Source organism: Desmodus rotundus, chromosome 3, assembly GCF_022682495.2.
Source record: "Desmodus rotundus isolate HL8 chromosome 3, HLdesRot8A.1, whole genome shotgun sequence".
NCBI classification, from domain to species: Eukaryota; Metazoa; Chordata; class Mammalia; order Chiroptera; family Phyllostomidae; genus Desmodus; species Desmodus rotundus.
Window position 1 is genome coordinate 98258090 of NC_071389.1, and position 12709 is coordinate 98270798.

Below are 12709 nucleotides of genomic sequence, written 5' to 3' on the forward strand. Positions count from 1 at the left end.
GGACAGATTGTGGAACGAGAGAAGAGTGTGGTTGGGCTTGTACCCCCTCAAGTGCAGGGTTCCCCTTTGTTGGCTGAATGACCTCCCATCTTGGCCTGTTACCTCATGAGGAAAGCAGGGACAGCAGTCCCTACCTGCTGTGGTGGCCAGAGGAATCAGGTAAATATACATGGGCACTGGAGTAGCACAGGGGCCCCACAAGGTCCAGGAGGCAGAGGTGAGGGGCAGGGGTGGGTGTGGGGAGGTGTGATCTCTAGAGAGCTGTGGGAAAAGGCCATGGAGGGAGGGAAGGGGGACATACAGCATGTGCAGTGGGTTGGGGGTATTTTTGGACACAGTGAGATGGGAGGATATCTGGGGGCAGGGGCTAGAGCAGGTAGCACAAGTGGAGGGGTGGGGCCCAGTTCCGCAGTGAGGGGGAGTGTGGCCTGAACATAAGATGGTCCCAGGCTGGATAAGGAACTCCAAGAGCCATCAGGGTCAGCCTCTGCTAGAGGCATGTGCAGTCTCAAGTCAGAATCATCCAGAAAACACTCCTGACAGAAGGGAGGAGACTCCCACTTTTAATATCACTGACCACCATTGTAAGGAGTAGGTGAAGTGTTTCTTACAGTAATTATAAAGTGAGAACAATAATTGTAAAGTGAAATATAAGCATTTAGAAAAGCAGTAGGACCTCGGGTGGGCGGAATGATGGGGGCTCTTCAGTGTGAGATAGGCAGCAGGAGGCCTGGTCCATCAAAGTTCCCCCAGGTTATCTGTCATGAAGGTCAGCAGAAAGCGGCTGATGTGCCTGTCCATGATGATGGGGGAGAAGCCCAGGACACGCCGGGCCCTTGGCAGCACCTTGGAGTCTGGAACACAACAGGGGGTGGGGGGAAGGTATCTCAGAACCCAGCAGAGATACCTTCTCTCAGCCTCACAATATTGCCAGCCCAAAACCTGAGTGGCATGGGGTCAGCACCTCCAGGAGGGTCTGCCAGGCATTGATCCCACATGACCTCAGCAATTACAGCATGGTCGAAAAGGGATGGCAGGGATGCCATGCTGGGCCTGGAGGGGGCCTCGGCCATGGGCCTCCAGTTCACCCATCAGGGTCGTGACCCTGGAGCAGACCTGAGACTGTTGGGGAATGCTCTCCTCCAGGCAAAGCTTTCTAACCCAAGCCCTGCTGCACTCCTCCTCCCACAAGGGGCCACCATTCTCTAACCCCTGGGGGGCGGGTCACTGAGGGTCATGTGTAGGAAATGAGACCCACCACCACTGGGTTTGGCAGGCTCAAGCCCCACACTTTCTACTTCTCCTGAGCCCAGTCCCTGTCCCACTCCTGGGAGCAAACTGAGGCATGATGAAGCCAGGGACTTGTGCCTTCCTGCAGAGTTAAGTGGGCAGTGGGCCCAATGTGCGTGGGAACCCCCTCTGCCCTGTGGTCTCATGTGGACTGGGCTGAGGCTGAGCAACACCCACCTGAAGGGCAGCAGTAGATGAGGAGTGCCAGCCCCGCAGCCAGGCCGAGACAGGCCAGAAAGGCCATGGGTCCTGGGATAGAAATAAGTATCAGCAGCTACTTGCACCTGAGGGTTGGGAGAGGTCCTCAGGCCACAAGGGACAGGCTAGAGCCCCACACTGGAGTCAGCTGGGTGAGGATACTCCCAATAAGCACTCTGGGTGGGGGGAAAGCTGTCCATGGGAAGCCAGAAACAGAGCCCAACTTAGAGTGGAGAAGACCCCAGGTGGAGATGGGGCCCCAGGTAGAGGGACAGAGGGGGAAGAAGGAGGTGGTTACCCCTGTCACTGAGCTCATGGCTTGCGGTGCCCGAGTCTAGCTCTGTGCAATCTGAGTTCTCTGGAAATAAAATCACAGGGTGCAGTTAGTCGTGGGTGGGCCAGAGAAGAAAGTGGTCGCCTACCCCCAGGAAACCAAGGAGGCTGACGAGGTCCCTCACTCCTGGTACCACCCAGCCCCTGGCTGAGCTGGACGAGGCTTCTGTCACTGAGCCCTCTGGCACTGCTTGGTTGAGTAAGCACTGAGGACGGGACCCTGTACAGTTTTGGGTCATCCCCTTTAGTCCACCTCCTAGGACCTTGAGGGCCATGGAGTAGGGGGAAGGCATTGTTCCTTGGTGGCCGTGAGGCAGCAAATGCAATGCAAAATCCTGCCTGTCAAAGTTCTGACACTGTCCATGTGTCAGCAGGGTGCTTTATCTTCCAAGGCCTCCCCAATGAGCCACATGCCAGACATCCCTTGAGGGTACCTGTGAGCTGGGAAGGGGCTTAACTCCCAGCAGGGATATGGGGCCCTGAGGGCTAGTGTAACAGGACCATCCAGTGCCAGAGCTCAGAGCTAGTCCTGCAGGCCTGTCTTTAGGGTCAGAGACACCAGCCACAGGTCACAGAGGAGTGGCCTTGGTGAGCCACCCCATCCCTTGGGGCCTCTGGCCTCTTCTAAGAATTGGGAGAGAGCAGCCACTCCTCCTGGGGACCAGGGTACAGAAGCCTAGGACTGAACTGCCTGTACCTCCTCATCCTATTCCCAGCACATCATAGGGACCCTCGCATACCTCCCAGACCCAAAGACGGGATCCTCTAAACGGAAACACACACGCTCTGAGCTGGCCATCTAGGCCTGAGACAGTCCTATAGAAAAACCCACACCAGGGATCCACCTGGATAAAGGGCGGACACAACCTCAGTATCCAACATGGGGGCCAGTTCACTCAGGCTGGTGCAACCTTGAGCCATTGCAATCAAAAAGGGAAGGGTTTCCATAGTGCACTGGGTTACAGATGGAAGAGGCAGATTCTACCTCTTGTGTAAAAGCTGGCACAAAAGAGACAGAAACACACACACAGACAGGGAGACAGAGATAGCTGTGTTGCCAGAAATACTCTCTACTCTCTAGGGGCTACAGAAGATGAGATGTGGCCAGAGGAGGTTGATGCTGAGCCCTGAGGACTGGGATGTGCACTTACGCAAGGTGCGCCGGCTAGGCAGGCAGCTGTGCAGGGGTTGAGCGTGGATGTATAGAGCTCGGTAGAACTCCTGGCAATCCCTCTCATTGCTCCGCTGTAGATGGCCCAGGAGGTCACAGAGCCGCACACGCAGGGATGCCTTGGGGTTCCGGAACTGTGGGCATAAGGGACATAAAGGAAGGTCAGGCCGCAGGGCCAAGGCAGCTGTGGGATGGGGATAGGTGGGCTCCAGGGTCAGCTCCTCCATTCCTTCTGGCTCCAGCTTCCTCATGGGGGGGGGGGGGGGGAATTCCATACAGGTGCTCAGAACACCCCCGAGGAAGTAGTGGCTGTGAACCATGGCCTCATGGTGCCCAAGAATGTGCTGGGTTCACAGCACAGCTGCTAATCCTTGCATTCCACATGAAGGTGGAAACAAGTTACCAAGAAAGGCAGCAGTGACATCATTCCAAGTGTGGAAATTTAGTAGCTTGCTGTGTGACTTCAGTAAGTCTCTTCACACTCAAAGATTTGGTTTGTTCATTTGTAAAAAGGGAATAATAAGCCCATACTGTAGTGCTGTGCAGGGAATCAATGAGATGGTGTAGTAACTTTTAGTTTATAGTCTACAGGAATGTGGTTCAAATGTTTAAAAAATAAATCAAGGGTTAAGGAGAAAAGAATTGGCTCTTTCAATATGTCTGATGGAGAAATGGGTGGTCCTAAAGGTCAGTGGACAGGGCAATTGGGATTCACCCCCAGGCCCTGTAGTATGTGGCCTGGTGTTGCCACCTAGTGGCAGCATACCATTCTACATGGAACCAGAATTCAGTACCCAGGAGGAAAGGGACTGTACTGGTATAAGTGCAGCTGCTGAGGAGTTCCTTCTTCTCATACAAAGGTCGAAAATGTTTCAAATTTCTTTTACAATGAATGTGTTTTAGACTTTTAATTACAACAGTAAGATACAAACTTGAGCTCCTACTTTGTAACTTCCTATACTACTTTTATAACCAGTACCAGGACCATGTGCATTCCTTTTCTGTCAGGGATCAACCTTACCTGTCCCCAAGAGAGGCACCAACCCTCCAGACAGCTCTACATCTGGTGCCATTTACCTGTGCCATGGCAGGAAGCTGCAGCTCCAAAAGGGCCCTGGCAGTCACCCATCTGGGAGGTAAGCCCTGCACCCCAAAGCCCTGGCTGGTCTCTGGAATCCATCCTCAGCCCCATACAAGAGCCAGAGAAGTGGTGTAGCAGGCTAACATCACCCACTCTTACCCAGTGTCCACAAATAGGACAGGTAAGATTATATCTAAGACATTTGCCCACCCTGGATGGTGTGGCTCAGTGGATTGAGTGCTGGCCTATGAACTGAAAGGTTGCAGGTTCAATTCCCAGTCAGGGAACATACCTGGGTTGTAGGCCAGGTCCCCAGTGGGGGAGCATGTGAGAGGCAACTGATTGATGTATCTCTGGCAAACCAATGCTTCTCTCCCTCTCTTTCTCCCTCCCCTTCCCTGTCTCTAAAATAAATAAAATCTTTAAAAAAATAAAATTTTTGCCCATTTTGAACTTTTGCAAGAGGCAAAGTGAAGAACTATCTGGGACTGGCCAATGCCCCTACTCCTATCCCCTTGCCCCCCTCCCAGGTTTGTCACATTGTGGGTTGTTGTCACATGTCTCCTGTGACACTCCCATCATTTCTGGAAGAGGCCAGCAAGCACAATGAGATATAAAAAGACTGAGACTGAAAGAGATGATGTTCTGGCCCAAGATCCCTACAAAGAGACAGGTTTTCACCTCTGAGCTCTCCTTCCTCCCATTTTCTTCCAGCACAGAAAGGAAGAATAGAGATATGTCAGGCCCACCCCTCAGCACCTTTTCTGCATCCTTGTTGCTGAGGATCTGGGGGTAGTAGCGGTTCAGCTGGAGAATGATCTTGTCCACCTGCTGCTCACTCAGGCGCCCGTGGCCCATCAGAAAAGGCGTGTCCTGGACCAGCCGGTCACAGTAGGTCTGCTCTGAAAAAGGCAGAGAACATGGGGGGCATGAGCCAGCATGGCCAGAGGAGGGCAGCAGGTCTACCACAAAGACGCAGCCTTGGCAAGAACTTCTCACAGCACCACCCCCATGCCCATGGCAGCACACCAGCTGTAAGCACCTGGACAACTGTTGACATCCCAGCCCGCATGGGCCTCATGCACAACCCAGAACCCTCCATGTCTTCAGAAGATGGGGTAGGAGGTGTGGTGAGAACTGTCCAGAGTGCTCAAAAACAGTACAGAGTCTCTGCTCCCTTTCTTCTATGAACATAAACTCTGAGCAGCTAAGAGTTTGCTGTTCACAGGCCCCTACAGGGTCCTCTGGAAATATCCAGGCCTAGGGAAGGGCATGGGCAGCCTGACCCACAGCTTCCACAGGCACCACTAATCATGAGGACAGAAGGCTCAGGGTGGGCTGAGATGGCATGGCCGCAGGACCATGTGAGCAGCAGGTGGACAGGATCACCCTTCATCCTGTCTGCACAGCCTTAAGTACCAACAGCAGACCATTGAGTGTGCGTCCAGGATGCGGGAAAAGGGTTTTTCCGTCTTGTCTTTAAGAATCACCATTAAAACGTCATTGTTGCACCTTCTTTCCCATTAAGAACGTTCTTTAGAATGACATGCCTCTAAAGATGATGGGTGGGATAGAGGTTGGTGGGTGGGATAGAGGTTGGCAGGTGGGGGACACAGGGTATCCAAGGGAGGATCACGAGTCCCTGTGGCACCAGCTGCCTGAATCGGTGCACCACCTTACTTACCCACCTGTGGCAGTTTTTCCTGCTTTCCGGTGGACATGGGGGCTGAGGGACAGGCAGAGCTGTATAGGAGAAGAGTTTTTGTATGTGATTGGAGTTAAATTGACATCAATTCAAGTTAGATTGTTATAACTTTAGGAGGCTATGTATACTCTCATGGTAACCACAAAGAAAATATCCACACAATATACTCAAAATGTGTTACTATAAAAACTCAATTAAACACAAAAGAAGGCAGTAAGGGAAGAAATGAAGGACAAAAAACCTACAAGACATACAGAAAATAAATAGCAAAAGGTAGAAACATGTTTTTCCTATCAATAAATTAAATGAATTAAATTCTCCAATCAAAAGGCAGAAGTTGGCAGAATGGATCTGTGATATGATTTATAAGAAATATATATTTGGGAAAGATGGTGGTGAGATAGGAGGGAGCAGAGTCCGCTTCCCCCAGAACATGGGTGAAACACCTACCCGATCTACTGAGGAACAAAGTGAACAGCCAACAGTACCCCAGCGTTTATGAAGATAGGAGACGAAAAAGTATTGAGGACACTGAAAAACAGACAGTAAGGGGACTACTTCAGGACAAAAAGGTTCCTGGGACCAGAGCGGGGAATAGGGCAACTGCAGCCTCAGGCCCTCAGGCCCATGCCCACCGGGCCTAGCACAGGACTCCTGGGAGAGAGCTGGATTAACAGCTCCCTCCCCTGCCAAACAAGGCTTGATCAGCTTGAGAGAGACCTGGTTGCTTGAAGTCACAGGGAGGGGAATAAGGACGAAGTGGTAAACCCACAGAGACCATGGGCGCCAGTTTGGGAGTTGAGAATTGGGCCATGTGGGGCCCTGACCCGGACAGTCCCTGGTCTAGCTGGAGAGGTGGGCTGTGTGAGAGGACAGGCCCTTCCTTGTATGAAGCGGCAGGATTCAGCAGGCGGATTTTCTCAAAAAGAAAAAGACCTTTGAGGGCACTTTGGGGAATTCTCCTGCAGCAACAACTCCAGTCTCATCTCTGCCCTGCCACTGGGCACTCCCATGGGGCTATGGGGTGTATCCAGCCCAAATCTGAAGCTCTGGGGGTGGAGGGGGGTGCTGAGACCACAGGCACCAACTGGGGAGTGTTCACACCTCGGAGGGACCTCAGACCACAGGCACAGGGAAGAGTGTGCATCACAGAAGGCCCCCCAGGTGCACACCTATAGCCCGGAGGAGGGTGAGTACCTGAACCTGTGGATCTGGGGGCCTATGGAGTGCTGATTGGGACAGAGGAGAGCTGGGCTAGGCCCCTTGAGTTGGCTGCAGCCAAAAAGACCAGCAAAACTGGCTTGGCCAGTTTGAAGCCAGCAGGCTTGTGTTTTTGGTTTTCGTTTTTTTAAGTAATTCTTTATTATTATTATTATTTAATTTTTTTTCTTTTAACACCTTCTTCCTCTCTTTCCTTCTTTCTGGTTCTACTCCTTCTTTCTCTCCCGTTATGTCTCTTCTTCCTTCCATCTTTTTTTTTTTAAATCCCCACAAGTGAGACAATAAAACCTGGAACTGTGAAAAGACCAAAGTTGGACCAAGGAGCGGGCATCCCAACAGCTGAGACACTGAAACAAATTTTACTTTGCTACTCCAGAGAACTTGCAAGTTATTGTATATTTGTATTATTATTTTTTTGATTATTCTTACATCACTCATTTTATTAGTATTTTTGTATTTCTCTACATTTGTTTAGTCTTCTTCCCTTGACTGGTTAATTTGCATTGTTTGATTGGTTTCCCCTTGTTCTCTCTTTCATAGTGTATTGTTAATTAACTGTCTTTCACTTCACTTGTCTTCCATTAGCCCACTGCTCTAGGACCTATACTCCCTATTCTAGTTATCCAGATCACATAGATTATGTCATATGATTGTTGCTCCATTACTATTGTAAATAATAGCTGTTCCATATATCTGTAAATACTACACAGGACCCCTCCCAGATCTCAGCCCACTTCACTGTTTCCTGAACTTTATTACTGGTGTGGTTAACTCTATTCTCTCACACCTTACACCTATTTTCTACCCTTTACTCTCACTTTACCTAATAATGTGACCTCCCACAAGCTCACAGCTTTCTAGATCCAACTCACAATCCTTCCCCCCCACAACAAGAGTCTTATCTTCTTTCCGCCCTTTCTAAAAAGTGACTAGGTGGGGGAATCACCATGGTTAACACTATATATATCCAAAGGATCTCCCTTCTCTTCTCTAAGGGCTGGTAATGTAAATATCATATAATACACTCCTGCTCTCGTACACCACTTTGCCTTCCCCTACAACCTATCATTAAAAAGAGTAGGTAGAAGCTGTGAACACCAGGATACCTCCTGGAAGAGGACACCCACCAACAAAGGAACCACCAACAGCTAAGAACAGAAGAAGGTGAAGGAGAAAGTGGAAGGCACACTAACTCAACCTAGGAACTATCTGGAATACAACTAAATAGTGAAGATATTACTAAGAACAAACAACTGAACAAGAGCAAGAGAAAAGCATCAAAACCTTGTATGCACAAAACAACCAGCTCCACCACAACCTGCCCACACCTGCACAACAGAAAACAAGAAGTGGGGGACAGACTGACCCTCAGATAACCAGCTGGTGGGAAAGACCCACCAAAGAAAGACCGAACAACAACCAAAAACCAAAGAATACACAAAGCCAACATAAACGACAGCCCAAGATCAGTGAGCTCGGGAGATCAAGGAGACTGTACCACTGAATCTCGCAAGTATTATACCACAGAAGTTTACACCATAAATCCAGGGGGTCAGAACAGAGCAACTTAAGAAGCAGAGTATAACAGGAAGTGTCTCACAAACAATGGGAAGACAAAGAAACAATCCCCAAATTAAAGGAAAGGAGGAAGTTTCAGAAACAATGCCAAATGAAAACGAGGCAAGTCAACTATCAGATGTTGAGTTCAAAGAATTGGTATAAGGAAGCTAAAAGCGCTCACACAGAATTACCAAAAACTACAGGGAAACTACAATGAACTCACTGCAAACTATAACAACATGAAAAAGGAAATAGAAACTACCAACAAGGGCCAAGAGGAAATGAAGAATACAATTTCTGAACTGAAGAACACAGTAGAAGGAATCAAAAGCAGGCTCAATGAAACAAGGATTGGATTGGCGAACTGAAGGACAAGGTAGAAAAAAACACCCAGAATGAGCAAGAAAAGGAAAAGAGGCTCAGAAAGAATGAAGATGGGTTAGGGATATGCAGGACAACATGAAAAATAATAATATCCGTATAATAGGGATACCAGAAGGAGAAGAGGAAGAGCAAGGGATAGAAAACCTGTTTGTAAAAGTAATGATGGAAAATTTCCCTAATTTGATGAGAGAAAAAGTCACACAAATCCAGGAATCACAGAGAGTCCTAATCAAGAGGAACCCGAAGAGGCCTACTTCAAGACACATCATAATTAAAATGGCAAAATTCCAAGACACAGAGAGAATCTTAAAGGCATCAAGGGATAAATAGGAAGTAACATACAAGGGAGCCCCGATAAGGTTAGCAACTGACTTCTCAATGGAAACGCTCCAAGACAGAAGAGAATGGCAAAAAATATTCCAAGTAATGAGAACCAGAGGCCTGCAACCAAGATACTTTACCTAGCAAGGCTCTCAATCAAGATAGAAGGCCAAATAAGGAGTTTCCCAGAAAAAAGAAGTACAAAAGAATACACCTCCACCAAACCAGCTCTGAAAGAGATGCTAAAGGGACTACTTTAAGTAAAGGAAGGAAAAGAGAGAGGGAGAGAGGAACACAGGTACAAAAAAACGGCAATGAATAAGTACCTATAAGTAAAAATCTTAAACATAAATGGATTAAATGCCCCAATCAAAAGACACAGAATAGTGGAATGCATAAGAAAACATGACCCATTTAGGACATATGCTGCCTACAAGACACCCACCTCAAAATAAAAGACCTACACAGACTGAAAGTGAAGGGCTGGAAACAAATTTCCCAAGCAAATGGACAGGAAAAAAAGACCAGGGATAGCAATACTCATATAAGACAAACTAGACTTCAAAACAAGGGGCACAGTGAGAGACCCAGAAGGTCACTGCATAATACTCAAAGGAAGAATCCATGAAGAAGACATAAATATTGTAACTATATATGCACCCCACATGGGAGCACCCAAATACATAAGGAAAATCTTAGAGGACTTAAAGAAAGATATTGCCAGCCACACAATTATACTAGGGGACTTTAACACCCCACTATCAAAGATGGACAGATCTTCCAAACAAAATAATAACAAAGATACTGTGGCATTAAACAATGCCCTAGATGAAATGGACTTAACTGATGTATACAGAGCCTTTCATCCAAAAGAAGCAAAATACACATTCTTTTCATATGCACATGGAATGCTTTCAAAGATAGACCACATGATAGGACACAAAACAAGCCTCAACAAATTCAAGAAACTTGAAATCAATCAAGCATTTTCTCTGACCACAAGGGACTGAAACTAGAAACCAACACCAAAGGAAAAAACCCAAAACACTGAAAATCATGGAGATTGAATAGCATGCTATTAAACAATGAATGGGTCAAGAACGAGATAAGGGAAAAAATCAAAAAGTTTCTGGAAACAAATGAAAACGAACTCACAACAACCCAAAACTCATGGGACACAGCAAAGGAAGTCCTGAGAGGGAAGTTCATAGCTACACAGGCCTACCTAAAAAGAATAGAAACATTTCAAATAAACAACCTAACCCTACACCTACAAGAACTCGAGGAACAACAACAAAGACAACTCAGAGCAAGTACAAGGAAGGAAATAACCAAGATCAGAGCAGAATTAAATGACATAGAGACTAAAAGCACAATTGTAAGGATCAATGAATCCAGGAGCTGGTTCTTTGAAAAGATGAGCAAAATCAACAAGCCCTTAAGCAGGCTCATCAAGAACAAAAGAGAGAGGACCCAAATAAAGACAATCAGAAATGAAAGAGGAGAGACTACAATTGATACCACAGATATACAAAGGATTGTAAGAAGTTACTATGAAGAACTATATGCCAAGAAATGTGAAAACCTAGGTGAAATGGACAAATTTCTAGAAAAATATAACCTACCAAAAGTCAATGAAGAAGAAGCAGAAAGCCTGAGCAGACCAGTAACAGCTGATGATATTGAAACAGTGAACAAAAAGCTTCTGACCCATAAAAGCCTTGACCCACACGGTTTCACAGGAGAATTTTGCAAAGCATTTAAGGGAGAGCTAACCCCATCCTCCACAGATTATTCCAGACAATTCAAGAATATGGAAGACTCCCAAACTCTTTTTAGGAAGCCAGCATCACCCTAATCCCCAAACCAGATAAAGACATAACAAAGAAAGAAAACTTCAGGCCAATATCGCTGATGAACATAGATGCTAAAATCCCCAACAAAATATTGGCAAACTGCATCCAGCAATACGCTAAAAAAATCATACACCATGATCAAGTGGGATTCATCCCAGGGATGCAAGGATGGCACAATATTCGCAAATCAGTAAACACAATACACCACATAAACAAAAGCAAAGACAAAAATCACATGGTCATATCAATAGATGTGGAAAAAGCATTTGATAAGGTACAGCACCCATGTATGATGAAAACACTCAACAAAGTGGGAATAGAGGGAGCATTCCTCAACATAATAGAAGCCATATATGAGAGACCTACAGCCAACATCATACTCAATGATCAAAAACTTAGAGCTTACCCACTGAGATCAGGAACAAGACAAGGATGCCCTCTCTCACCACTCCTATTCAACATAGTATTGGAAGTCCTAGCCACAGCAATCAGACAAGAAAAAGAAATAAAAGGCATCCAAATTGGAAAGGAGGAAACGAAACTGTCATTACTTGCAGATGACATGATAGTGTACACGCAAAATTCTATAGACTCCACCAAAAAAGTACTTGACTAATAAATGAATTTGGCAAAACAGTGCGATACAAAGTCAATACTCAGAAGTCAAAGGCATTCCTGTATACCAACAATGAAACTGCAGAAACAGACATCAGGAAAAAAAATCCCATTTGATATAGCAGCAATAAAAATAAAATACCTAGGAATAAACCTAACCAAGGAGGTAAAAGACCTGTACTCAGAAAACTACACAACACTGAAGAAAGAAATTAAGGAAGATGCAAACAAATGGAAGCCTGTACTATGCTCATGGACTGGAAGAATTAACATCATCAAAATGACCATACTACCCAAAGCGATTTATAGATTCAATGCAGTCCCTATTAGAGTACCCATGACATATTTCACGGATATAGAACAAACATTTCAGAAATTCATATGGAACCATAAGCGACCCTGAATAGCTGCAGCAATTTTGGGAAAGAAGAACAAAACAGGAGGGATCACAATACCTGATATCAAACTGTATTACAAGGCCACAGTAATCAAAACAGCCTGGTACTGGCATAAAAACAGGCACATAGACCAATGGAACAGAACAGAGAGCCCAGAAATAAACTCAAGTCTTTACAGTCAATTAATATTTGACAAAGGAGGCAAGAGCATGAAATGGAGTCAAAACAGCCTCTTCAACAGCTGGTGTTGGGAGATCTGGACAGCTACGTGCAAAAAAAATGAAACTCGATCAACAACTTACACTCTACACAAAAATAAATTCAAATTGGATAAAAGACTTAAATATAAGTCATAACACCATAAAAGTCCTAGAGAAAACATTTGCAGGAAAGTCTCAGACATTCCATGCAGCAACATCTTTACAGATATGTCCCCTAAAGCAAGGGACAAAAATGAAATAACCAAATGGGACCTCATCAAAATAAAAAGCTTCTGCATGGCTAAGAAAACAGCATTAAAATGAAAAGAGAACCAACTATATGGGAAAACATATTTGCCAATGATACCTGAGAGAA

At 46.2% G+C, this 12709-nt stretch overlaps 1 protein-coding gene across 4 annotated transcripts in view; it reads right to left on the minus strand.

The window, feature by feature from the left end:
* Nucleotides 1–534: 534 nt before the first annotated feature.
* Nucleotides 535–12709, minus strand: part of CARD19 (caspase recruitment domain family member 19) — a 28956-nt gene continuing 16781 nt past the window's right edge. Inside the window, exons 2-7 of one of the 4 annotated variants that reach the window (XM_024580849.4) lie at nt 5762–5816; nt 4833–4975; nt 2973–3126; nt 1787–1846; nt 1468–1539; nt 535–854 (exon numbers count right to left, since the gene is read on the minus strand). In XM_024580849.4, coding sequence (XP_024436617.1) covers nt 739–854; nt 1468–1539; nt 1787–1846; nt 2973–3126; nt 4833–4931 — 501 coding nt within the window. In that variant the 5' untranslated portion in view covers nt 4932–4975; nt 5762–5816 and the 3' untranslated portion in view covers nt 535–738. The remainder of the gene's footprint in view (nt 855–1467; nt 1540–1786; nt 1847–2972; nt 3127–4832; nt 4976–5761; nt 5817–12709) is intronic. The other 3 variants (XM_024580848.3, XM_024580851.4, XM_024580850.3) reach the window with 3 other exon arrangements.